Below are 24432 nucleotides of genomic sequence, written 5' to 3' on the forward strand. Positions count from 1 at the left end.
ATCTGGTTTGAGCAAGGCTCACCAGCTTGAGCCCTAGGTCGCTGGCTTAAGCAAGGGGTCACTCACTATGCTGTAGCCCCCCACCCCAGTCAAGGCACATATAAGAATGCAATCAATGAACAACTAAGGTGCCGCAACAAAGAATTGATGCTTCTCATCTCTCTCCCTTCCTGTCTGTCTGTTCCTATCTGTCCCTTTCTGTTTCTGTTAAAAAAAAAAAAAAAAGGGTGAACCTTGAAAACATTATGCTGCCTGACCTGTGGTGGCACAGTGGATAAAGTGTTGACCAGGAATGCTGAAGTGACTGGTTTGAAACCTTGGGCTTGCCTGGTCAAGGTGCATACAAGAAGCAACTACTATGAGTTGATGCTTCCTGTTCCTGCCTCCTTCCTTTTATCTCTCTCTTAAAAAATTCAATAAATAAAACCATTAAAAAAAACACATTATACAAAGAAAAAGAAGCCAGACACAAAGAACCACACATTATATGATTTCATTTATATGTAATGTCCAGAATAGGCAAATCCATGGAGAGAAAGGCGATTAGTGGTTGCCTACAGCTGGGGGATAGGGGCATGGTAGGATTGAAGGGGGTAGTTAAGAGGAATGAGGTTTCTTTTCAGAATGATGAAATGTTTTAAAAGTGATTGAAAGTGCACAACTCTGTGAATGGCCTAAAAGCCACTGAAATACATACTGTAAATGAGTAAATTATATGGGATACAAATTATATTGTAATAAAACTTTTCAAAAAACCTGGGTGGCCTGACCAGGCGGTGGTGCAGTGGATAGTGTCGGACTGGGATGCGGAGGACCCAGGTTCAAGACCTCGAGCTCGCAAGCTTGAGCATGAGCTCATCTGGTTTGAGCAAAGCTCACCAGCTTGGACCCAGCTTGGTCACTGGCTTGAGCAAGGGGTCACTCAGTCTGCTGTAGCCCCCCCCACCCCCCCACCCCGGTCAAGGCACATATGAGAAAGCAATCAATGAACAACTAAGGAACCGCAATGAAGAACTGATGTTTTTCATCTCTCTCCCTTCCTGTCTTTCTGTCCTTCTCTCTCTGACTCTGTCTCTACCACAAGGAGAAGAAAAACAACAACAAAAAACCTGGGTGATGGTTCCTTAAGTGTCTGTTATATTACTTTCTGACACTTCAGAATATTTCATAATTCCTAATAAGGAAAAGAAAGCTTAAGAAGCCAGCATGGGGCCCTGGCCGGTTGGCTCAGTGGTAGAGCGTCGGCCTGGCGTGCAGAAGTACCGGGTTCAATTCCCGGCCAGGGCACACAGAAGCGCCCATCTGCTTCTCCACCCCTCCCTCTCTCCTTCCTCTCTGTCTCTCTCTTCCCCTCCTGCAGTGAGGCTCCATTGGAGCAAAGATGGCCCGGGCGCTGGGGATGGCTCCTTGGCCTCTGCCCCAGGCACTGGAGTGGCTCTGGTTGCAACAGAGCGACTCCCCGGAGGGGCAGAGCATCGCCCCCTGGTGGGCAGAGCGTCGCCCCACCAGGGGCGTGCCGGGTGGATCCCTGTCGAGCGCATGCGGGAGTCTGTTTGACTGTCTCTCCCCGTTTCCAGCTTCAGAAAAAATACAAAAAAAAAGAAAAAAGAAGCCAGCATAGTCCTGGCTGGGTGACTCGGTTGGAGCATCATCCGGCTATGCCAAGGTTATGGGTTCAATACCTGGTCAGGGCACATATAAGAATCAAATGATGAATGCATAAGTGGGTGGAATAACAAATTGATGTTTCTCTCTCTCTCTCTCTCTCTATCTCTCTCATACGTATCACTTTCTCTTTCTCTGAAGTGTATTAAAAAAAAAAAAAAGCCAGTATGCTGACCCAGCTCCTTGGCCAACTGTACCCAACCCTCCTTCCTTCCCACAAGTCTCTCTTCTTCCATCAGAATGAGGAGACGCAGGCATCCAACCTAAGAGAACCCTCCTGTCTTTGGAACCAAGAGTTTAGACTTCCTGCCTGACCAAGCGGTGGCGCAGTGGATAGAGCGTTGGACTAGGATGCAGAGGACCCAGGATCGATACCCGAGGTCGCCAGCATGACTGCGGGTTAATCTGGTTTGAGCAAAAAGCTCACCAGTTTGGACCCAAGGTCACTGGCTCGAGCAGGGGGTTACTCGGTCTGCTGAAGGCCCCCGGTCAAGGCACGTATAAGAAAGCAATCAATGAACAACTAAGGTGTTGCAACGCACAATGAAAAACTAATGATTGATGCTTCTCATATCTCCGTTTCTTTCTGTCTGTCCCTGTCTATCCATCTCTGACTCTGTTAAAAAAAAAAAAAAAAAAAGCCTGACCTGTGGTGGCGCAGTGGATAAAGCATCGACCTGGAAATGCTGAGATTGCCAGTTCGAAACCCTGGGCTTGCCTGGTCAAGGCACATATGGGAGTTGATGCTTCCAGCTCCTCCCCCCTTCTCTCTCTCTGTTTCTCTCTCTCCTCTCTAAAAATGAATTAAAAAAAAAAAAAAAAAGTTTAGACTTCCTGACCTCCACGTGGTCACAAGGCTCCTCCCTTGCTGTTTGTGGCCCCTCCCACTTACTCTATCTCCATTGATGTTGGAAACTGAGACCACTGGTCACTGCCCCCAAACCACTATCAGAAAAATGAGAACATACCTCCCACACACCTTACACAGGCTATCATATTTCACTTGAGGCCAAAAATAGACATGAATCCAGAAATCTCAACCCTTAGCAATCCCAACTAGACAGACCCACTTCCTACAAGGCTTTGCCTTTCACCATAAGCCTCTCCAATCGATCCCCTGATGCCGACTAACCCCTTGGAAACAGAGGTCATTTTAAAACTCAGCACGCACCAGCCCCTATACTTCCAATACTTAAACCACACTCATGGGAACTGAGTCTCAGGAGTATGGCCACTGCTCTTTCCTCTTCTGCTTCCCAATTCACCCCCTTGCTGTGGAAATGGCAAGACTCAAATTTCATCCCCCAGCACCAGTAACTCTCACTGCCACCTTTCCCTCATCTGAACTGGAGTTACCACGGGAACCCAGGCATCCGGACGCCCCACCCTTTTCCATTCAGATATTTTTAAAGCAAGTACTTGGTGCCAGCCCCAGTGTACCTGATCATTCTCTTTTTAAAAAGTGTTTATTTTATTGATTAGCCTTCCACAGACTTTAAGGCAAAGGACTGCAGAATTGGCCACTGATTGCGCCCAGAGGATGGAAATTGGAGTTGCTATCAGAGCTGACCACTAAGACCGTAAATATCCACTGGAACCCAGGACTCCGGGATCCAAGACCTTTCTATTCTCCTCCCTCAGACCCAGGAGTCCGAACCTCCCGGCCCGCTCCTCCAACAGACTGGAGGGAACAGGTTTGCTCCTCGGTCCTCCGCACGCCGACACTTACCACGGTTGCCATGATGCTCACCAACCGCCAATATCCTAACGGAAACGGAAACGTAATAAGTACGAGGCGTTCTGGCCCCTCTAGACTGCCAGATCCTCCAAAGGTCTCGGTGGTTCCTCATAAATATGCAAACTCTCCTTGTAGGACAAGTCGTCACTTTTTAGGCCGAAACTCCTGGGTCCGTTCCCAACCCCTCCTGGCTCCTCCTCCTTTTACCCAAGCGTCCTTGCTGAAGCCGATTGCAAAATTCTTACCACTTCTCTGAGCAACTACACGTTCCCCACGCTCCCCTTCCTCCTTATTCCACCCACTTCCCTTCCCCCCGCGCAATTTAGAGGGCCCTCACGCTTCGGATTGAAGGAGCTAAAGACCAATCACTTAGCGCAGCGACCACTAAAAAGGTAGCGGGGCAGAGCGAGCCCTACGCTGTCCACCAATGAGGAGACGTGGGAGCCCCGACCCCAGGCTCAGACCAATGGCGCTGCCCGGGGGGCGGGCACTGCCTCCTGGTGGCCGCAAGGTTTTACTGCAGGACCCCCATAGGGCTCAGTGACTCTGCGTCCGCCTCCTGCTTAGGTCCGAGCGCCTGAGGGCGGGGGTGTAGTCTTGCAATAGGAAGCCGAGGGCGTTGCAAGCTTCCCTTCAGGCGCCAGCTACCTGGCCTTACGCCTTACCGGGTGCATTCCGCAGACACCTCCGGTACCCCTACCTGTGGCCCCTGGAGCCCCCTTCCCGCGTCGGCCATGCCTCTTAACCGCACTTTATCCGTCACCTCACTGCCGGGACTGGAAGATTGGGAGGATGATTTCGACCTGGAGAACTCAGTACTCTTCGAAGTGGCCTGGGAGGTGGCTAACAAAGGTGAGCACTGCAGGTGGTGGGGACCGGATGAAAAGGACAGTTGGGGATGGGGGCCGGGGATTCTCGAGTGATATGGGGACAGGGCTACATCCCATGACTCGGGTTCTGGGCAAGGAACCTATGACTCCTGTGTCCTTGGGGAGGGACTGGGATATGTCCCCTGGACCCTGGAGGGGTGGAGATGAGTCTTCTGGCTGTTAAGATAAAAGGAGACTGGAAGGTCCAGTCCTGGGTCCTAGGGAAGAGGGACTAATCTGAAAGATTCTCAGGTCTGGGAGGGAGGTTCCCCATACTTGGGTCCTGATCGAGAAATGAGATTGGGGGTGTTGACACTTCTTAGTACAAACCTGGGTTTCATACTGTGGCTTTCAGGATTTGGAAGAAAGCTGACTGTGGGACAGAATGCATAAAAAGTGTTGGGAGTATGGAGGAACTGGTCACTTGAGAGTAAAGATGGGAGGGGACTGGAGTTTCTAATTTTTAGATTCCAGCATGGGAGAGAGTTGGGGCCTAGGCTCTGAAGGAGGTGAAGGCCTTTAGCGATGGGTTCCTAGAAGTAGAGGTGCCTGTGCCATACCACTTGGTACTGGAATGAGGGAAGGCTGGGAAGTCCTAAGTTGGTCAGGGGCTGGGCCCTGGGATGGGAGTGGCTGGGGCCCTGGATTTCTGTGTCCAGGGCTCCAGAGAGCCTGAGGCTCCAGGTGTGGAGAACCAGGTGGGGCTGCAAGCCTGCCAGCTACTGCCTCTTGCTCCTCATAAGTGAGGGAGGTGGGGTTTTTTGCTTAGCTAAATCTTGGGAGAGAAAGGGACTGAGTCTTACACCTGTGAACACAGAGCCATGTATTACCAGAGCCCAAGCTCCAGGAGGTCAGGAGGCTTGGGGGCCCAGGCTCCTGCAGTGGAGTTCTGGGAGGGGCAGGGTCCCATCTGCCTGTGTCTGCCTGTGTCTCCGGTTGGGGAGAGGAGACTGGGGAACAGGTCAACAGAGTCCCTGGTGGGCAAGGATTGACAATTCCAGCTGTTCTTGGGCAACTATGGGGAGCCAAATAGGGCCCTACTGTGTCCTCAAGCCTGATTGAGAATTTACACCCAGCTCCTGTAAGCTGAGAACTGGGGAACCTGGGGCCTGATAATCCTTGTCAGCTTCTGTCATCCTTGGGGCCCCAGCCCCTAATTCCCTCAGACTCCGAAGTCTAGCCTGAGTCCCCTCCCCCCTTAAAGCTCCAACTCCAGCCCCCTTCTCCCTTAGACCCAGGAGGACTGTCCTCCAGCCCCTATCTCCTCCTCCCTCTGACTCCGATGTACGAGCTCCCAGTCCCCTCTTCCCTCTAAACCAGAAGTCTGGGCTTCAGCATCTCCCAGGGCCCCACCCTGCCCCAGGGCCCAGACCTGTGGACCTCAGCTGGGGCCTGTCCTCATGGGCTGGGGCCCACAGTGGGCGGCATCTACACGGTACTGCAGACAAAGGCGAAGGTGACAGGAGATGAGTGGGGCGACAACTACTACCTGGTAGGACCGTACACGGAGCAGGGAGTGAGGACCCAGGTGGAGCTGCTCGAGCCCCCAACCCCAGCTCTGAAGAGGACTCTGGACTCCATGAACAGCAAGGGCTGCAAGGTGGGAAATGGCTCAGCCAAGGGCAGGTAGGTGGGTGCGTGCAGTCAGGGTGGGAGCAGCATATGGAGAAGGGGTGGGTGGGGTGGGGGACACAGCCCCTGGGAAAGAGGGAGGCAGGGACAGAAAGACAGGGTGACCTGGTACTTTTCCGAGCAGATATAGTGGAGGTACAGTAGACACTTAGACAGATGCAGGTCCCCATCAAGTGGGTGGGTAAACCCCAAGCTCTAAGACATTGCTAAATAGAGAGACAAGACAGAAGGTATAGGAGAGACTGAAAGATGGTTCCAAGAGGCCAAGATCCTCAGACACAGGGAGAGAAAAAGTGAAATGGAAAGAAGGACAGCCAGCCAGAACCCAGGGGAGGTAGACTTGGAGTGAGGCAAGTGGCCGGAGTAGGAGTTCTAGAGCCTGAAGTTCAAATTTGTCTTCTCCATTTCCGGTTCATGTGACCTTGGCTAGCAGCATCTGCCTGATGGGGTTATGGGAGGATGAAATCGTTAATAAAGTTTTCAGTTCAGTTCTTGGCATGAAGTTAGCAATGTGGGTGAGCTATTATCGTCATGGTTATTATTATCATCGTCATCTTTATTACTGTAAATAGCCGAACTTGCAGAGTGAGGTGGACAGACAGACAAAGGAGAGAGAGGGACGGAGAGAGACTGAGTGTCCCAAAAGGTGATGGTGGTTCCCCTACCCCACAGGGACTACAGCATTAAGGAAAGAAACAGGGTCTGGGTACAGGAGAGAGACAGCCCGATGTTTCAGAGAGAATGACATAGAAGGTAGAGGAAGATGAAATGCTGATGAAGAGAGGAGCAGTCATCAGGCAGAGTCTGAGGAGAGAGTTTCTGTGGGCAGAGCCAGGGATTGAAGGGGGGGGGCAGAGCCTCAGGGCTCTGGGTGAGGGCTGAAGCATCAGCACAGAGCAGCGGCTGGTGCCCAAAGAGAGGGGTGTGAGGCCAAGGGGTCTGAAGGACAGGCAGCTTGGGACTCGGGAAGGACAGGTACAGTGGTTCCTTCCTTCCTTCACAGCTCCTGGTTTGGGGTGGGGTCTAGAGCCCAGTCAGGCCAGAGGTGTCCCCAAGGAACCCTAGGGCAACCCAGCCCTCCCCCCATGGCAGCTGTTCCCCACATGCTGGGGGCCTAAGAATAGCCCCCCCCTAGCAAAAGGGCAGACAACAGCTGGGAGGGGGAGGGGCACCAGGGTCAGGCTCCCAGGGCTGGGAAGGACCAGGTTGGGGAGGAGGGTGACTGCTGGTCAGCTGGATAAAGCTGTGGCAGCAGGCCTAGAACCTAGGCCACGGTCTCAGGAAGAAAAGAAGCAGACCAGGAAAATGTGGCAGGGGCAGAAATGAGACAGCGAGGCTGACACACATAGCATTGGGTAGAAAAATGCAGCCCTAAGACGGGAAAGCAGAGCAGAGGGTGGTGGAAGTGTGGCTGCCGAGTACAGCATGGGCCTAAGGGTAGAGGAAAGAGGCTGCAGGTAAGCCTGCCCTGTGGCGGCGCAGTGGATAAGTGGATAAAGTGTCGACCTGTCATGCTGAGGTCTCCGGTCTGAAACCCCGGGTTTCCCTGGTCAAGGCACATACTATGAGTTGATGTTTCCTGCTCTTCCCTTTCCCTCCTTCTCTCTCTCTCAAATCAATAAATAAAATCTTAAAAATAAAAAAGGAGGCAACAGGTGACGATACAGTGAAAGGGTCAGAAACAGCGCAATGGGTGGGAGAAATGTGGCAGCGAACAGAAACAAGACGGTAGTCGGAATAATGATTAGCAGGGTAGAAAAACAAGGCAGCCAGGGCACAGAGACAGACATGTGAAATGTGTGGTCAGAAGGAGAGAAAGGAGGCAGCAGGTGTGTGTGGGGGGGAGGTACAGTGGAGAGAGCAGCAGTTACAGAAACTAAGCAAGGACAGGAAAAATGTTGCAACAAAGATGGGAAAAGACTGTGGTGGGAATAATGAACAGCAAATAGCGAAATAAGGCAGTGGGTGAGAAATGATCAGCGAATGCAGAAACAGGATGGAAGAAGTGACTGGTAAGCCCAGACATCTGCCTGCTGGTGGGGGAAACACGGACGCTGTGCCCAGAGACCGTGGTCAAAGCCCTAAGCCTCCCTGTGCGTCTCCCCAGGTGTATTTTGGACGCTGGCTGATCGAGGGGAGCCCCCTGGTGGTACTCCTGGACGTGGGTGCCTCAGCCTGGGCCCTGGAGCGCTGGAAGGGGGAGCTCTGGGACACCTGCAGCATCGGGGTGCCCTGGTACGACCGTGAGGCCAACGATGCCGTCCTTTTTGGCTTCCTCACCACCTGGTTCCTGGGTGAGGTAGGCCCCACTACTGGTCCTCATGTCACTCCTTTTGAAACTAGGCCCAAAACTAATGATACAATCGCCATCAGCCCTTTGCTAGAGGGATCTGGGTGGGGGCCAGAGGGGAACTGGTTTCTTTCAGGGCATTCTGGGAGTAGTAAATCCTTTAATCCAAGGATTAACTCTTATCTTTGGGAGCATGGATGTCCAAGGACCCAGATGTTTTTTTTTCCTCAGAGACCCAAACTCTCAACCTCAGCTTTATTCACTCTAGCTTTTCAGGTATAGGAATTCTGCCATTAGCTCTTGGGTTGGCCTGGCTTGGAGGGGATTCTGGGAGTTGTAGTTCTCTAGCCTGATAGCGGTTAGACTTGGTTCTTAGATGGAGCCCTGGATGTTTGGGAAATGCCAGCCTATCTGAGAACCAGGAAACTTGGTTCTGACCCCCTTTTAGGTTTTAAAGAGCTTGAGAAACTTTATTTCTCATGCCCCAGGATAAGCAATTTATAAACTGGCTGCTTCTGTTGTATTCCGGGAGTTATAATCCTTTACCCAGTATTAAGTACACGCATACTCATGATTGAGATAAAAGGTCTCCAGGAGCCTGACCTGTGGTGGCATAGTGGATAAAGTGTCAACCTAGAAACGCTGAGGTTGCCGGTTCAAAACCCTGGGCTTGCCTGGTCAAGGCACATATGGGAGTTGATGCTTTCTGCTCCTCCCCCCTTCTCTCTCTCTCTCTCTCTCTCTCTCTCTCTCTCTCCCCTCTGTATAATGAATAAATAAAATCTTTATTAAAAAAAAAAAAAAGGTCTCCAGGAATTGTGTCCAGGTATTGGGGACATTAAAATTTTAGTCTTTCCAGTTCAGTTTTTTTTTTTTTTTCTTAAGTGAGAAGCGGGAGGCAGAGAGACAGACTCCCACATGCGCCTGACTGGGATCCACCCGGCATGCCCACCAGGGGGCGATGCTCTCCCCATCTAGGCCATTGCTCCGTTGCAACCGGAGACATTCTAGCACCTGAGGTGGAGGCCATGGAGCCGTCCTCAGAGCCTGGGCCAACTTTGCTCCAATGGAGTCTTGGTTGCAGGAGGGGAAGAGAGAGATAGAAAAAAAGGAGAGAAGGGTGGAGAAGCAGATGGGTGCTTCTCCTCTGTGCCCTGGCTGAGAATTGAACCTGGGACTTGCACACGCCGGGCCAACACTCTACCACTGAGCCAACTGGCCAGGGTTCCAGTTCAGTCTTGCTGTGACTTAGAAGGTTGGCCAAAATAACTCCAGCTCCTATGAGACCCCAGGGATGAGGTCATCTGGTCCGGCTGCCCCAAGAATTTTATAGTTCCTTGTCCTCTAGGATGGCAGTCAGCCACCATTTACTCTGTGCAGTGGCAGTGATAGATTTGCCTGCCTCTCTCCGCCGCCTTGTCCACACTGGGGATTGCTGATTGTCTCTACATCACACGTGGAAACACAGCAGCCTGTCCCTGTTGCCCCACAGTTCCTGGCCCAGAGTGAGGAGAAGCCGCATGTGGCTGCACACTTCCATGAATGGTTGGCAGGTGTTGGGCTCTGCTTGTGTCGTGCCCGGCGGCTGCCTGTGGCTACGATCTTCACCACCCACGCCACGCTGCTGGGGCGCTACCTGTGTGCCGGCTCCGTGGACTTCTACAACAACCTGGAGAATGTGAGCTGGGAATGTGGCAAGTTGGGAGCTGCTAGTATTTCAGGACAGCCCAAAGCTGTCTGCAAAGGCCCAGGGGATCACACTCCCTTTCAGGACCCAGGAGTCTCCAGTGCTCTCCTCCTTAGACCCAGAAGTCCAGCCTCCAACTTCCCCCAGGACACCCCAGAGTCTGGACTTTCAGACTTCTACCCAGTGCTCCTAACCTAATTGTCCTTTTTTGCTGCCCAGTTCAATGTGGACAAGGAAGCAGGTGAGAGGCAAATCTATCACCGCTACTGCATGGAGCGGGCAGCTGCCCACTGCGCTCATGTCTTCACTACTGTGTCCCAGATCACTGCCATCGAGGCTCAGCATCTACTCAAGAGGAAACCAGGTAGATGATAAGCTGGGATCCCTAGTCCTGAATGACGTAGTTGGTTACTTGTGCCAAGGCCCATAGCAATTATTTTACTGTAAAGAGCAGAGAATTACAACTCTCAGAAGGCCCTTGGTAGGTGACCTGTACACCCTAGAGGCTAATGGGAGGTGTAGTTTCTTTGATATTAATTTCAGAAATTGTTAAAATTCTTTTTTTTTTAATTATTTTTTTTTTTTACAGAGACAGAGAGTGAGTTAGAGAGAGGGATAGACAGGGACAGACAGACAGGAATGGAGAGAGATGAGAAGCATCAATCATCAGTTTTTCCATTGCGTGTTGCAACACCTTAGTTGTTCATTGATTGCTTTCTCATATGTGCCTTGACCGTGGGCCTTCAGCAGAACGTGTAACCCCTTGCTTGAGCCAGTGACCTTGGGTCCAAGCTGGTGAGCTTTGCTCAAACCAGATGAGTCTGCACTCAAGCTGGCGACCTCGGGGTCTCAAACCTGGGTCCTTCCGCATCCCAGTCCGACGCTCTATCCACTGCGCCACCTCCTGGTCAGGCGTTAAAATTCTTTTATTGGCTAATATAGATATTGGTCTTCTGAAAGGAGATGGCAGTTCATTGGATTTTGTTCTTGAGAAAAGCAGTGTTAGAGAATTATTTATTTTTCCCAGGCTATAGCATTGATTCTCTGTGGATGTATGGTGAGAACTACAGCTCCCAGAAGTCCTTTAGCTGTCAGCTCCTTTTTTTTTTTTTTTTTTTTTTGGTATTTTTCTGAAGTTGGAAACAGGGAGGCAGTCAGACAGACTCCCGCATGCGCCTGACTGGGATCCACCCGGCATGCCCACCAGGGGGCGATGCTCTGCCCATTTGGGGCATCACTGTTGCGACCAGAGCCACTCTAGCGCCTGAGGCAGAGGCTATGGAGCCATCCCTCAGTGCCTGGGCCAACCTTGCTCCATTGGAGCCTTGGCTGCGGGAAGGAAAGAGAGAGACAGCGAGGAAGGTGAGGGGGAGGGGTGGAGAAGCAGATGGGCGCCTCTCCTGTGTGCCCTGGCCAGGAATCGAACCCGGGACTCCTGCATGCCAGGCCGACGCTCTACCACTGAGCCAACTGGCCAGGGCCTGCTGTCAGCTCCTTATATTCCTGGAATTTCATCCCAGGAGCTGATAGGGGTTATAGTTTTTCAGTGATGTGCTTTTAATTTTTGTGAGGCTAAAAAAGGCTTGAAGGTAGAGGGTATATTCTGGGAGAAGCAGTATGGAGATGTTTAATCATTTCCAGCTCAGGGTAGTATGGGACCAACAAAACAACTACAACTCCCAGAAGCCCCAATGTAGATTAGTTTTCCATCTGGTTAGCCATTTGCAGGAGCTGATGGGAGTTGTAGTTATGCTTGTGAACATGAGCAAGTAATATGGGGCAAGAAGGCGTCTGAGTGGCAGGGCAGCTGGGTTACCAGGTGAACCCAGAGAAGTGCTACTGAAGCAAATTTCAAAAAGAAAAGGGGTCTTCCCTTCAATTATTTATTCAACTACATTGATCTGAATAAAGAAATGAAGAAATGCCTGATCTGTGGTGGCGCAGTGGATAAAGCGTGGACCTGGAAATGCTGAGGTCGCCGGTTCGAAGCCCTGGGCTTGCCTGGTCAAGGCACATGTGGGAATTGGTGCTTCCAGCTCCTCCCTCCTTCTCTCTCCGTCTCTCCCTCTCCTCTCTAAAAAAATGAATAAATAAAAAAAATTAAAAAAAAAAAAAAAAAAAAGAAATGAAGAAATGAAACATGGGACCTTCTCCCTTATTCCCAGATATCGTGACTCCCAATGGACTGAATGTAAAGAAGTTCTCTGCCATGCATGAGTTTCAGAACCTCCATGCTCAGAGCAAAGCCCGAATCCAGGAGTTTGTGCGGGGCCATTTTTATGGGTATGTGGGCCAGATACCTCGCTCTCTAGGGAGGAGGGGTTGGGGCTCAGCCTCTGCAACTCCTGAGTGCCAGGACAACAGCTGAGTATTAAAGGATCTTAGATCCCCATCTAAGGAGGAAATAACCACACATCTCAGGAGTCTCCATGATGCCTCTACACTGTCTGTGATGTTCTTTGCCCCTGCAGTTTTTGGGTTTGTCGTTTCGAAGCCATGGCTAGAGGGTGAGGGTCTCAGCTTGACCCTGCCTTATGGCTTCTCTAGGCACCTGGACTTTAACTTGGACAAGACATTGTACTTCTTTATTGCTGGCCGCTACGAATTCTCCAACAAGGGGGCGGATGTCTTCCTGGAGGCCTTGGCCCGGCTCAACTATCTGCTCAGAGTAAGGCCTGGGCTGTGAGGGGGATGGAGGGAGGACAAGAACGTCAGTCCATACTGGCAAGAACAGAGACCCAGGGAGGTGGGGGTAGAGAATCCCCTGTGTCAGGGGGGAGTATAGAGACCCAGAAAGAAGATGGACTCCCAGTGGGGATGGTTACTCTGTTCTGTAATTCTCCTTGACAGGTAGGGGCACGGCAGGGTACTAGTTGTCTGGAGGAGCGGGAAAGGGTGGGTGGCCTCAGCCTCCTCCAGTGTGATCCCTTTCCTCTGCTCAGGTCAACAGCAGTGAGCAGACGGTAGTCGCCTTCTTCATCATGCCGGCTCGGACCAACAATTTCAACGTGGAAACCCTCAAGGGCCAAGCCGTGCGCAAGCAGCTTTGGTCAGCAGCCCTTGGCCCAGGGTCCTAGCTGTGTGTTTTGGGTCCAGCATTTCTCCTAGATTCTCAGTTTTGTCATCTGTAACATGATCAACCTTCCCCACCAACTCTCCTAGTGAAGTCACTTGGCTTAAGACCATCTCCAGCGTGGGGGCAGTAAGAAGTCGCAGACGGGACAAGTGTGACCACACAACCAGGGCTCTGATATCAAACCAGCGAGGTCCAACTTGTACCACTGATCCTTGCTGGCTTTCTGACTTTAGGCAAACCACTATGCCTCTCTGATCCTTAGCTTCCCCATCTATAAAACCCATCCATTAGTCATCACATGTTCATTGAGCACCTAATGTGTTCTGGGCCCAGTGCACACAGAAGTGAACAAAAAAGATAAAATCCCTACCCTCACTGAGCTCACATTCTAGAAAATTCTATAGAAAGTGTGGTGGCAGAAAAAAATAAATAGCAGCACAGAAATATGAGACAGGGTTGTCAGGCCAGGCAACACTGAGAAAGCACCATTGGGGAGAGACCAATAGAAGAAATGAGGGAGGGAGTCCTGTTAGATTTGGGGAACAGCCAGTGCAAAGGCCCTGAGGTGTGTTTGACAAAGTGAGGAGACCAGTAGGGCTGGAGCAGAGTGCCCTATACTGAAAGCATAGAAAATGAGGCCAGAGCTATGGGAGGATTGTGAGCAGAGGGATGTCAGTGAGGCCTTAGGGTGGCACTATTTGCTAGCTTTGTGTACATAAAATTCTCTTCTATCAACATAATGTTCCCTTTTTATGAAATGAGGCTTATCATTGCCACTGCTAGGACTAGTACAGGTTCTAATAATAGCAGACATTTCTGGAAGGCTTGCTGTGTGCTGGGCACTGTGTACTTCTTGTCATGACCTCATCCAGCTCTCATGGCAAATCTCTGAGGTTAATGCTATTTTTATTTTGGTATGACTGATGAGTCACTGAAGTCAGAGAGGGAGGTCCACCTATCCCTGGCCACATAGCTGATGCAAAGAACAAGGGACCTGAGCTTTCCAGGACCTCTCTCCTGGGTCCCCAGTCTATGCTCAGACCTCAGTTTCTGGGCTGCCCCAAAGCCTGACAATAAGTGGTTGGTGTATATGTGATGTGCTTTTCTTTCCAGGGATACTGCCAACACAGTGAAGGAGAAGTTCGGAAGGAAGCTTTATGAATCCTTGTTGGTGTGAGTGCCCTACTCTCAGCCCTGCATGCTCTGGGTCATTCTCCCTTCTCTTTACTCCTTCTCAGTTGCATACCCCTGCTCCCCCTGCAGGGGGAGCCTCCCGGACATGAACAAGATGCTGGACAAAGAGGACTTCACTATGATGAAGAGAGCTATCTTTGCCACACAGGTATGGTTTAGATCCCAGAGCAGAGGGATGGCAGTTCCCAAAAGCCCCAGAGACAGCTTGCCATGTCAGCTCTGGCCCCAGCAATTGCTGGGAGTTCTGTTTTATTGGGCAACTAAAAGGAATCAATACTGAAGTCCAGTGTGAGCTGACTAGTAGAATTTAAATTCTCAGAAGCCGCCTGACCAGGCGGTGGCGCAGTGGATAGAGCATTGGACTGGGATGCGGAGGACCCAGGTTCGAGACCCAGAGGTCGCCACCTTGAGTGCGGGCTCATCTGGTTTGAGCAAAAGCTCACCAGCTTGGACCCAAGGTCACTGGCTCGAGCAAGGGGTTACTCGATCTGCTGAAGGCCGGTGATCAAGGCACATATGAGAAAGCAATCAATGAACAACTAAGGTGTTGCAACAAAAAATGATGATTGATGCTTCTCATCTCTCTCTCCGTTCCTGTCTGTCTGTCCCTGTCTATCCCTCTCTCTGACTCTCTGTCCCTGTAAATAAATAAATATATAAAAAATAAATAAATTCTCAGAAGCCAGTAAGGCAGCCTGATTTCCCATAGCTTATTCTGCTGAGAGTTGTAGTTTCTTTGCATTCTCAGGGTCAATGGACAACAGGTGAAGGGAACTCAAGAAAGTCAAGGCAGCCACAGAAGGAGAACTTCAGCTCCCAGCTATCCTGAAGCCTTGCTGCATACCAGCTCCACCTCTGCCCCCAGAGACTGCCAGAAGTGGTAGTTTGGTTGAACCTTTTTAGACATAGTCAGGTGGTCACCTGAAAGACTTATTCTCTGAGCATTGAAAACTCAGCAGCTACTATCTCAGAAAATTGTCAGACACCAAATGAGAACTGCTATTCCCAGTAGCCCCTGGGTGTTTTGGCTACATTGAGGCTTCCCTTGGCCCAGAGACGTCTAGGAGTTAAGAGTTCTTTTATTCTCTGGAGTCAAGGGTCTTTGGCACTTGTGATCAAGGTTGGTGAGTCATTCTCTGGGGAATGAAAACTTAGGCAGTTGCCTGACCAGGCAGTGGCGCAATGGATAGAGCATTGGACTGGGATGTGGAGGACCCAGGTTCAAAACCCCAAGGTCGCCAGCTTGAGCACAGGCTCATCTGGTTTGAGCAAGGCTCACCAGCTTGAGACCAAGGTCACTGGCTCAAGTAAAGGGTCACTCGGTCTGCTATAGCGCCCCCCCGCCCCCCCCCCCCCCCCCCCCCCCCCCGGTCAAGGCACATATGAGAAAGCAATCAATGAACAACTAAGGAGCCACAACAAAGAATTGATGTTTCTCATCTCTCTCCCTTCCTGTCTGGCTGTCCCTGTCTGTCCCTCTCTATGACTCTCTCTGTCTCGGCCACAAAAAAAATAGAAAAAAGAAAACTTTGGCAGTCATATAGCACAAACAGGGGTTAATTGTTTCTGGCCAAACTAATTTCCAGTAGTCTCTAGGGTAGTCTGCCTCACTAAGCATATTTCTGCTTTGGGGCTGCTGGGAGTTGTAATTTCTTGGTTTGCTGTAGTCAGTAGATTGAAGGTGTGGAGAACTCTTGAGAGAAATGAAGGAATAGTACAAGAAACAAAACATCCCAGCAGTACTTGCCCCCACCCACCCAGAGACTTCTGTTATACTAGCTCTATCCTCCTCCAATGGGAATTGAAGGAAGAAATCAGTGGGCATTCCTCTCATGGGAATTGTGGTTTCTTTAGGCCTCTGTTGGGGGTGGAAGTACAGACAATTACAGGTTGGAAAGAAAGAAATCCAAGATTTTCATTAAAAATCTGCAATTTCTGGCCCTGGCCGGTTGGCTGAGTGGTAGAGCGTCGGCCTGGTGTGCAGGAGTCCAGGTTCGATTCCCGGCCAGGGCACACAGGAGAAGCGTCCATCTGCTTCTCCACCCCTCCCCCCTCTCCTTCTTCTCTGTCTCTTTCTTCCTTCCCCTCCTGCAGCCAAGGCTCCATTGGAGCAAAGTTGGCCCGGGTGCTGAGGATGGCTCTGTGGCCTCTGCCTCAGGCGCTAGAATGGCTCTGGTTGCAACAGAGCAACACCCCAGATGGGCAGAGCATTGCCCCCTGGTGGGCGTGTCCGGTGGATCCCGGTCGGGCGCATGCGGGAGTCTGTCTGACTGCCTCCTCGTTTCCAACTTCAGAAAAATACAAAAAAAAAAGAGCAAAAAAAAAAAAAATCTGCAATTTCCAGGCCTGACCTGTGGTAGTGCAGTAGATAAAGCCTCGACCTGAAATGCTGAGGTCACCGGTTCAAAACCCTGCACTTGTCTGGTCAAGGCACATTTGGGAGTTGATGTTTCCTGCTCCTCCCCCCTTTCTCTCTTCCCTCTCTAAAATGAATAAAGTTAAAAATAAGAGACAGCCTGACCAGGCGGTGGCGCAGTGGATAGAGCGTCGGACTGGGATGCAGAGTACCCAGATTTGAGACCCCGAGGTCACCAGCTTGAGCGTGAGCTCATCTGGCTTAAGCAAAAAGCTCACCAGCTTGGATTCAAGGTCGCTGGCTCAAGCAAAGGCTTACTCATTCTACTGAAGGCCCTCATTCAAGGCACATATGAGCAAGGAATCAATGAACAACTAAGGTGTTGCAATGAAAAACTGATGACTGATGCTTCTCATCTCTTTCTGTTCCTGTCTGTCTGTCCCCATCTATCCCTCTCTCTGACTCTCTCTCTGTCCCTGAAAAAAAAAAAAAGACAATAGCAAAAAACAAAATCTGCAATTTCCACAGCCTCTGAAGCTTGCTACCATATGATACAGTCTCTGCTCACCTCCCACCCCCCAGTCCACTGGGGGAAATTAAAGTTTCTTTGAATTTCTTTGATGATAAAGCCAAGAATACAGAACAAAATCGCTACAACTTCCTGTAGTTCATACAGGGACTTGTTAACACTAGTTCTGCCTCAAAGACAGCTGGGGAGCGTTGGCCTGGCGTGCGGAAGTCCAGGGTTCGATTCCCGGCCAGGGCACACAGGAGAAGCGCCCATCTGCTTCTCCACCCCCCCCCTTCCTCTCTGTCTCTTCCCCTCCCGCAGCCAAGGCTCCATTGGAGCAAAGATGGCCCGGGCGCTGGGGATGGCTCCTTGGCCTCTGCCCCAGGCGCTAGAGTTCCTCTGGTCGCAACAGAGCAACGCCCCGGATGGGCAGAGCATCGCCCCCTGGTGGGCGTGCCTGGTGGATCCCGGTCGGGCGCATGCGGGAGTCTGTCTGACTGTCTCTCCCCGTTTCCAGCTTCGGAAAAATACACACACACACACACACACACACAAAAGACAGCTGGGAATTGTAGTTTCTTTTTAGCTCATGGCGGTTAAAAGGAAGAGAACCTTTACACATAGAGCCATGTAGGAAATCTTTAAATCCTGCTAATCTCTTGGGCTTTCTGCCCCACAGCCTAGTGAGAATTATAGTCTCCTAGGATTGCCAAAGTCAGTATGTACCTTCCCTGACTCCTTCCCCATTTCTGGCCCCTACAGCGGCAGTCTTTCCCCCCTGTGTGCACCCACAATATGCTGGATGACTCCTCAGACCCTATCCTGACCACTATCCGCCGAATTGGCCTCTTCAACAGCAGTGCTGACAGGGTCAAGGTGAGGGCACTGGTCAGGGTGGGTTGGGCTTGGTGGGAAGGTGGAGGGAGCCTGGCCTCACATTCCCTATTTTACTGAATTTACCAAAGGACTACTATCCCTACAAAGAGCCTTAGTAACCTTGGTTAGGTAGCACAGGTGGCTAGAGTATCATCCTGATATGCCAAAGGCAAGATTGCAGGTGCCATCCCTGGTCAGGGCGCATACAAGAATCAAGCAATAAATGCATAAATAAGTGGAATAACAATCAATGCTTATCTCTCTCTCTCTAAAAAAAAAGAAAAGGAAAAAAAGAACCTTAGCTTTGGAGGCAGACAGACTTGGACTCAAATCTTTGTCCTGCCACTGACTTGTGTAACTTTACACAAGCTTTTCACTCTGGGATCTCAGACAGTAGTTGGACAGGGTGCCTGAGCCCTTCTCTTTCACCGCCAGGTGATTTTCCACCCGGAGTTCCTCTCCTCCACGAGCCCCCTGCTGCCCGTGGACTATGAGGAGTTTGTCCGTGGCTGCCACCTTGGGGTCTTCCCCTCCTACTATGAGCCTTGGGGCTACACGCCGGGTGAGTGCATCATGGCTTTGGGGTTCTGGTCCGATCTGGCATGATCCCGGGACAAGGCACTCACCTTCTCTGAGCCCCAAGTTCCTCTGCAAAACAGGGATATTGGCAACAGTGTGTCTTGCTACAGCATGTCTGTGACACAGCCACTCATGTGATGTGTAACTGGAGTACTGATGTGCACATTTCACACGTGATTTCCAATTTGCTGACATTTGCCACCCCCCAATAACAACAGCTTAGCGCCCAGTTCACTAACACAACTGAATGTGGCAAAGTCTCCCTGAGCTCTCTCCTCTGGACCCAACGGCTCCACCTTCCTCCTGTTGGCTACTTTTGGACACCAGCTCTTTGGAACAGCTTATTTGCAATTCTCCCTCATTTTTTAGGCGTTTTGCTGTGGTCTCCCCAAACTCAACCCTCCTACCCATTTCCATCAGGCTACTTTCACATGTTTTTAAGGCTAAATAAATGCCACATTTGCTGTAGTACTTCTTAATTTATGAGTAACTTAACAAGTCTTTTAAACTATGCTTGCATGATAATTCAGAATTTTGCCAGTTTTCTTTCATCCGTGGTTAAAACGGTGCATAAGTTTTGTGTAGTCGGCCCCTACCCTATTTTTCCCATAAGTCCTATTTAGTGTTTTCTTTTGTCATTAAACAGAGGATTTTAGAGACATTATATAAGAATTATAATAAATTCCTTGAACCATTTCTCCACGCTATTTAAGGTAGTAAACAAAGCATAGTACTTACTCTGTCCACAGCAGTAGCAATAATAAGAGACCTTTTCTTACTTCCTGTCAAAACAACCTGTAGCTATAATATCCAAAATGGTGTGTCTGGCACAAGAAAGCATTTTACAGGTTGTGAAGATTAAGAAGAAAGGCAGACATTGCCCCAGAGCTCAATAAATTAGCATCTTTACCGCCCAATTATAGACTTTTCCTCATTCTTAGATCTTGGGGCAAGTAACTTCTTTTTTCTGAGCCTCTTAGCTTCCCTTTTCTGAAACAGGGGCTGCAATAGAGCACAACCTGGATTTCTGAGCTGACTTGCCCAGCACAGTGCCCGCACTCGGTAAAAGTGCCAGCAGAGGGCGCTACTGAGGCTTTTATAGAGATTTAAGAGGGTAAGGTGAAAGAAAGCTAAGTGCACCTTTCTCACATCTTCCCGCAGCTGAGTGCACCGTGATGGGCATCCCCAGTGTCTCCACCAACCTCTCCGGTTTCGGCTGCTTCATGGAGGAGCACATCGCAGACCCTTCAGCTTACGGTCAGAGCCCAGACTGAGAACCAGGACTCCTGAATCCTGGGGAGGAGGGGTCCTGGTGCTACAGTGTCCCAGGGGAAAGGAAAGTTTCCCCAGTCTGTTTTCTGAGTCGTTGTCCTGGCCCCCACAGGCATCTACATTCTGGACCGGCGGTTCCGCAGCCTGGATGACTCCTGCTCGCAGCTCACCTCCTTCCTCTACAGCTTCTGTCAGCAGACCAGGCGTCAGCGCATCATCCAGCGGAACCGCACCGAGCGCCTCTCAGACCTTCTGGACTGGAAATATCTAGGCCGGGTATAACTAACTCCGTTTTCTGTCCTCTGCTGGTAAATCAGCCGCTTCAGGTTCTGGGTCTCTGGTTCCTCAGTCTCAAAGGCTGGTGCAGGGGCAGACGGTCTCCTCCTACTTGTAAAGATTGCTGTCCCTTTAAGAAATTAATCAACGTCTGCAGGAAGACCACAATAGCCAGAAAATCTCCTGTTTGCATAAGGGTGTGGCCAAAGGAACCTGACTCAGAGACTGTCCATCCACAGCTCTGATATCTACATAAGGGGTGGAGCCATAAAATAGATAATTGGCTTAGGCCAGGGATTTTCAACCGTTTTCATCTCATGACACATGTAAACTAATTACTAAAATTCTGTGGCACATCGAAAAATATATTTTACCAATCCGACCAAAAAAATAGGTATAATTTTGATTTATTCACAGCAGACGGCTATTGTGTTGGCTGTCATTTTTTTATTTGCCAATGTAAGTGAAAAGAGGTCAGTGCTCCTAACTAAATTGTCAGATATTGCATCTTTTAATTTTTTATTTTTTATTTATTAATTTTAGAGAGGAGAGGGAGAGAGAGAGAGAGAGAGAAAGAGAGAGAGAGAGAGAAAGAGAGAGGAGAGACAGAGAGAAGGGGGGGAGGAGCTGGAAGCATCAACTCCCATATGTGCCTTGACCAGGCAAGCCCAGGGTTTCGAACCAGCAACCTCAGCAATTCCAGGTTGATGCTTTATCCACTGCGCCACCACAGGATATTGCATCTTTTAAAAATTCTTGAGGCACTCAGGTTGAAAATTGCTGGTTTAGGCCCTGAGCCTTAGGGGCCAATGGAAAATGATGCAGTGTGCTCATCTGCGTAAAAGCTGTGGCCATCAGGTTCCGCCACCACCCCTGATGTTGCCTCCTGTTCTTTTCCCCTAAGTACTATATGTCTGCGCGCCACATGGCACTGGCCAAGGCCTTTCCAGAACACTTCACCTACGAGCCCCATGAGGCTGACACGGTGAGTTGCCCTGGCCTGGGGTCCCTCTGGGCCAGGAGCTAGAGGGCTGGGCTGGGAATGGGGGCTTCTCACCTGGAGTTGAAAGGCCTCGGGGTCAGTGGCCGCCAGGGTGGGACTAGGGACCTCAGCTCACTTTGCCCTTTGTACCCACGACCACACACACAGGCCCAGGGCTACCGCTACCCACGGCCGGCCTCAGTGCCTCCGTCACCTTCGCTGTCTCGGCACTCCAGCCCGCATCTGAGCGAGGATGAGGAAGATCCCCAGGAACGGCCACCGAATGAGGAAGGCGAGCGCTACGATGAAGATGAGGAGGCCGCCAAGGACCGCCGCAACATCCGTGCCCCTGAGTGGCCTCGACGCTCTTCCTGTACTTCTTCCACCGGAGGAAGCAAGCGCAGCTCGGTGGACACAGCGCCCTCCAGCTCAGTCAGCACCCCCAGCGAGCCTCTCAGCCCAGCCAGCTCCCTGGGGGAGGAGCGCAACTAAGTCCCCACCCCACATTCCCCACCCACCCTGCTTCCCAACTCCAGATCCCAAACCTTTTGTGGGGTCCATAGCCTTGCCCCCTCCACCATACACTCCAGCCCCTCCAACTCTGCCCTTGGAATCCTCAACACCCCAAAATCCACAACGCGTGCCTTTTTTTTGGGTTCCAGAATGCATAATCTGTGCCCTTGAGACTCCCACGCCTGGTCTGGGTCACAGAAGCCAGGAATAGGTCATTGTCATGGTGCCAGAGGTCTTAGGAAACCTGGCCTGTTGCCTTCCAGGTTGGGCTCCTAGAACCCTTTGTGGCTTGCAAATTCGACAGCATACAAAGCATGCCCTTCCTGCTCAGGCCGGGACTGGGGGCCGCCAAGTGCTGGAAACCACATACTTCCTTGCTAATGGGACAATCAAGTTCAGAGTTGGAGCACTTTTCAAGGACTTGAGTTAACTGAATACAAAAGGTCCTCCATTTCAACCCCAGAACTTGGGCTCCCAGACAGGGCCCACATGTTTACTCGGTTCTGGCCCTCCTGTGGCGTCCAGTTCTGCCTGGAGGATGCCTCCAACTCTGGTCCGCTTTTCCTCCATATTTGGCTAAACAAAGGGGGAGGGGAGCAGAACAACTCGGCTTCTCACTGCTACTGAAGATGCAGTCTTGGTCTGGATTTCGTTCTGGACCAGATCCTACTCCTTCCCCGAGTTTCACTTCTCCCCCATACCTCAAGGCTCTGTGCCCTCCAGGGAGTCCTGCTGAGGACAGACCTCGCTGTTTTCTATCCCCACAACCTCCAAACGCCTAGCCTACCGTGAAACCACTGGGTTCTAGGTCCCGGCTGCTGAATCTAGAACTACCACTATGCTGCATCCTAGGCCCCTTCCCCTGGTCTCAAACTGAGCCCACTTGAGTTCTAGCTTCCACTTTTACCTCGAGGCTCTTCTGCCCCCAAGCTGTGCCCTGTCCCCAGGTTTGGTGAAAGGGAGATGCCCCTCACGTGTGCTGTGCTGTCTGATGCACTTGGTTTGCAGTCAGGAGTGGAGGTAGATGGGATATGATTGAAGTATGTGTGGAGTTGAAAAAATACATCTATATTTAAGAAAAACTAGGTCTTTTTTTTTTTTTTAAGAGAGAGGGATAGACAGGGACAGACAGACAAGAATGGAGAAATGAGAAGCATCAATCATTAGTTTTTCATTGTGCATTGCAACACCTTAGTTGTTCATTGATTGCTTTCTCATATGTGCCTTGACCGTGGGCCTTCAGCAGACCGAGTAACCCCTTGCTCGAGCCAGTGACCTTGGGCTCAAGCTGGTGAGCTTTTACTCAAACCAGATGAGCCCGTGCTCAAGCTGGTGACCTCAGGGTCTCGAACCTGGGTCCTCTGCATCCCAGTCCAATGCTCTATCCACTGCGCCACCGCCTGGTCAGGCTAGAATCCTAGGTCTTGTCCAACAATGTGAGGGTTTGGTGGACCTCTCACATGGATCCTCACACTTTTTTGCCTCCACCCTTTCCTTCCCCTTCCTCCATTTGTCCCCCAACCTGCCCCTCGGTCCCTGACTCTTTGTCTCATTCTGCTGTCATGGAGAGACTTGGATTGCTATTCTGGATTCCAGTGTTCTTTCAAGAGAAGTTACCTCCGTTTAGTTTAATTGGGACCCAACTTGCAAGTGGCAAAAACTTGGGTCAAGCTCTCTGACAGAAGGGAGCTATCACTGGAAACGGATCCATAGGGAAACCATGAGCCATGTGTGGCTTTTTAAATTCCTCAGCACTACCAAGAAGCAAGGTCTACCCTATTGGATGACACAGATACAGAACATTTTCATCACTGCATAAAGGTTTGGTTTGACCACGCTGTCCCCTGGACAGCTCTATTTTTGGGGAAAATCTTTTCAGTTGTAGACTTCACTGGGTTATAGGAACATCTCTGAAACAACTGCTTTTCAGTGGAGTGGGAAGCTCCAATTGTCTGAATTTGGATGTGTGGTCATCCTGTTAGCCACTGTTTGTGACTGAAACACAAGCCTCTCCCATCAGAATCAAGAGTCCTCACCACCAAAGTGCAGGGACAGCAGGAGCATGTTGCTGAGCAAACGATGTCCAGCATCCACTTCCTCTTGAACCTTTCTACCAAAAATAGGGAAGGGTAGGCAGTCAGCTTTGACATTGTTTTGTAACTGAGACCCATCTTCAAGTTTCTTCAGTTCCCCTTTGGATGATTTGGCCCCATTTCACTTGCCAGTTTTTGTGCTGGCCTGAAACCCTGCCTGGCTCACAGCTGGTGCATATCTGTGCTCCCAGTCCCTCCTATTTGAGTATTTCTTCCCATGGTGTGCCTTGAATTGGATAAGAGGTAGTAAGCAGCTTTTGAAGCAGGGCAGGTCTGGGTATGCCTCCTGGTTGCCATAGGCAATATACATACCAATATTTTCAAGTCGCCTATATATTGTCTGGTAATTCTCGACCCTGGATACAGCCAGATTACTTTCAGTTTGGCACAGTACTTGGCGACACACTAGAGCAGTGGTAGTCAACCTGGTCCCTACCAGCTTTCATGGTGGGTGGTAGTAGAGCAACCAAAATATAAATAAAAAGATATTAACTATAGTAAATTGTTTTATAGGTTTATTCTGCCAAACTCAGCAAAAATCCGACATAAAGCATGTGGTAATTATATGCTTAACTTGCTATAACTGCTTTACAAATTGTTTTTTTTTTTTAAGATTTTATTCATTGAGGAGAGGAGAGGAGAGAGAAGAGGGAAGGAGCAGAAAGCATCAACTCCCATATGTGCCTTGACCAGGTAATCCCAGGGTTTTGAACCGGCGACCTCAGCATTCCAAGTCGAGGCTTTATCCACTGCACCACCACAGGTCAGGCTGCTTTACAAATTTTATAAGGTTACTTCCCTACTTTATAAATCACCATTAATG

At 50.4% G+C, this 24432-nt stretch overlaps 2 protein-coding genes across 4 annotated transcripts in view; one reads left to right on the top strand and one right to left on the bottom strand.

Moving 5' to 3' along the window:
• RUVBL2 (RuvB like AAA ATPase 2) overlaps positions 1-3700 on the bottom strand; it is a 27149-nt gene extending 23449 nt beyond the window's left edge. The window contains exons 1-2 of one of the 2 annotated variants that reach the window (XM_066271586.1): positions 3649-3700; positions 3395-3429 (exon numbers count right to left, since the gene is read on the bottom strand). In XM_066271586.1, coding sequence (XP_066127683.1) covers positions 3395-3406 — 12 coding nt within the window. In that variant the 5' untranslated portion in view covers positions 3407-3429; positions 3649-3700. Of the gene's footprint in view, positions 1-3394; positions 3430-3648 lie in introns of those variants that run through there. The other variant, XM_066271585.1, reaches the window with a different exon arrangement.
• Positions 3660-22561, top strand: GYS1 (glycogen synthase 1). 2 transcript variants are annotated; one of them, XM_066271583.1, is made up of 17 exons: positions 3660-3795; positions 4085-4255; positions 5691-5872; positions 8012-8203; positions 9687-9872; positions 10101-10245; positions 12047-12164; positions 12429-12549; positions 12824-12930; positions 14071-14130; positions 14221-14299; positions 17781-17894; positions 18330-18456; positions 19635-19730; positions 19858-20021; positions 20926-21006; positions 21172-22561. In XM_066271583.1, exons 2-17 carry the CDS (start codon positions 4138-4140, stop codon positions 21493-21495), a joined length of 2214 nt encoding a protein of 737 aa, XP_066127680.1. In that variant the 5' UTR covers positions 3660-3795; positions 4085-4137; the 3' UTR covers positions 21496-22561. The 2 variants fall into 2 exon arrangements, with proteins under 2 accessions (XP_066127680.1, XP_066127681.1); XM_066271584.1 differs by lacking the exon at positions 3660-3795 and adding an exon at positions 3899-3970.
• The last annotated feature ends 1871 nt before the right edge of the window (positions 22562-24432 follow it).

Source organism: Saccopteryx bilineata, chromosome 3 (genome assembly GCF_036850765.1).
Source record: "Saccopteryx bilineata isolate mSacBil1 chromosome 3, mSacBil1_pri_phased_curated, whole genome shotgun sequence".
Lineage (NCBI taxonomy): Eukaryota > Metazoa > Chordata > Mammalia > Chiroptera > Emballonuridae > Saccopteryx > Saccopteryx bilineata.

Excerpts from the sequence above, each read along its gene's own strand:
- GYS1 (XM_066271583.1), top strand. The coding sequence starts at position 4,138 with ATGCCTCTTAACCGCACTTTATCCGTCACCTCACTGCCGGGACTGGAA. Across the intron at positions 12,165-12,428 it reads GTGCGGGGCCATTTTTATGG|GCACCTGGACTTTAACTTGG; the intron begins GTATGTGGGCCA and ends TGGCTTCTCTAG. Across the intron at positions 14,300-17,780 it reads GAGCTATCTTTGCCACACAG|CGGCAGTCTTTCCCCCCTGT; the intron begins GTATGGTTTAGA and ends TGGCCCCTACAG.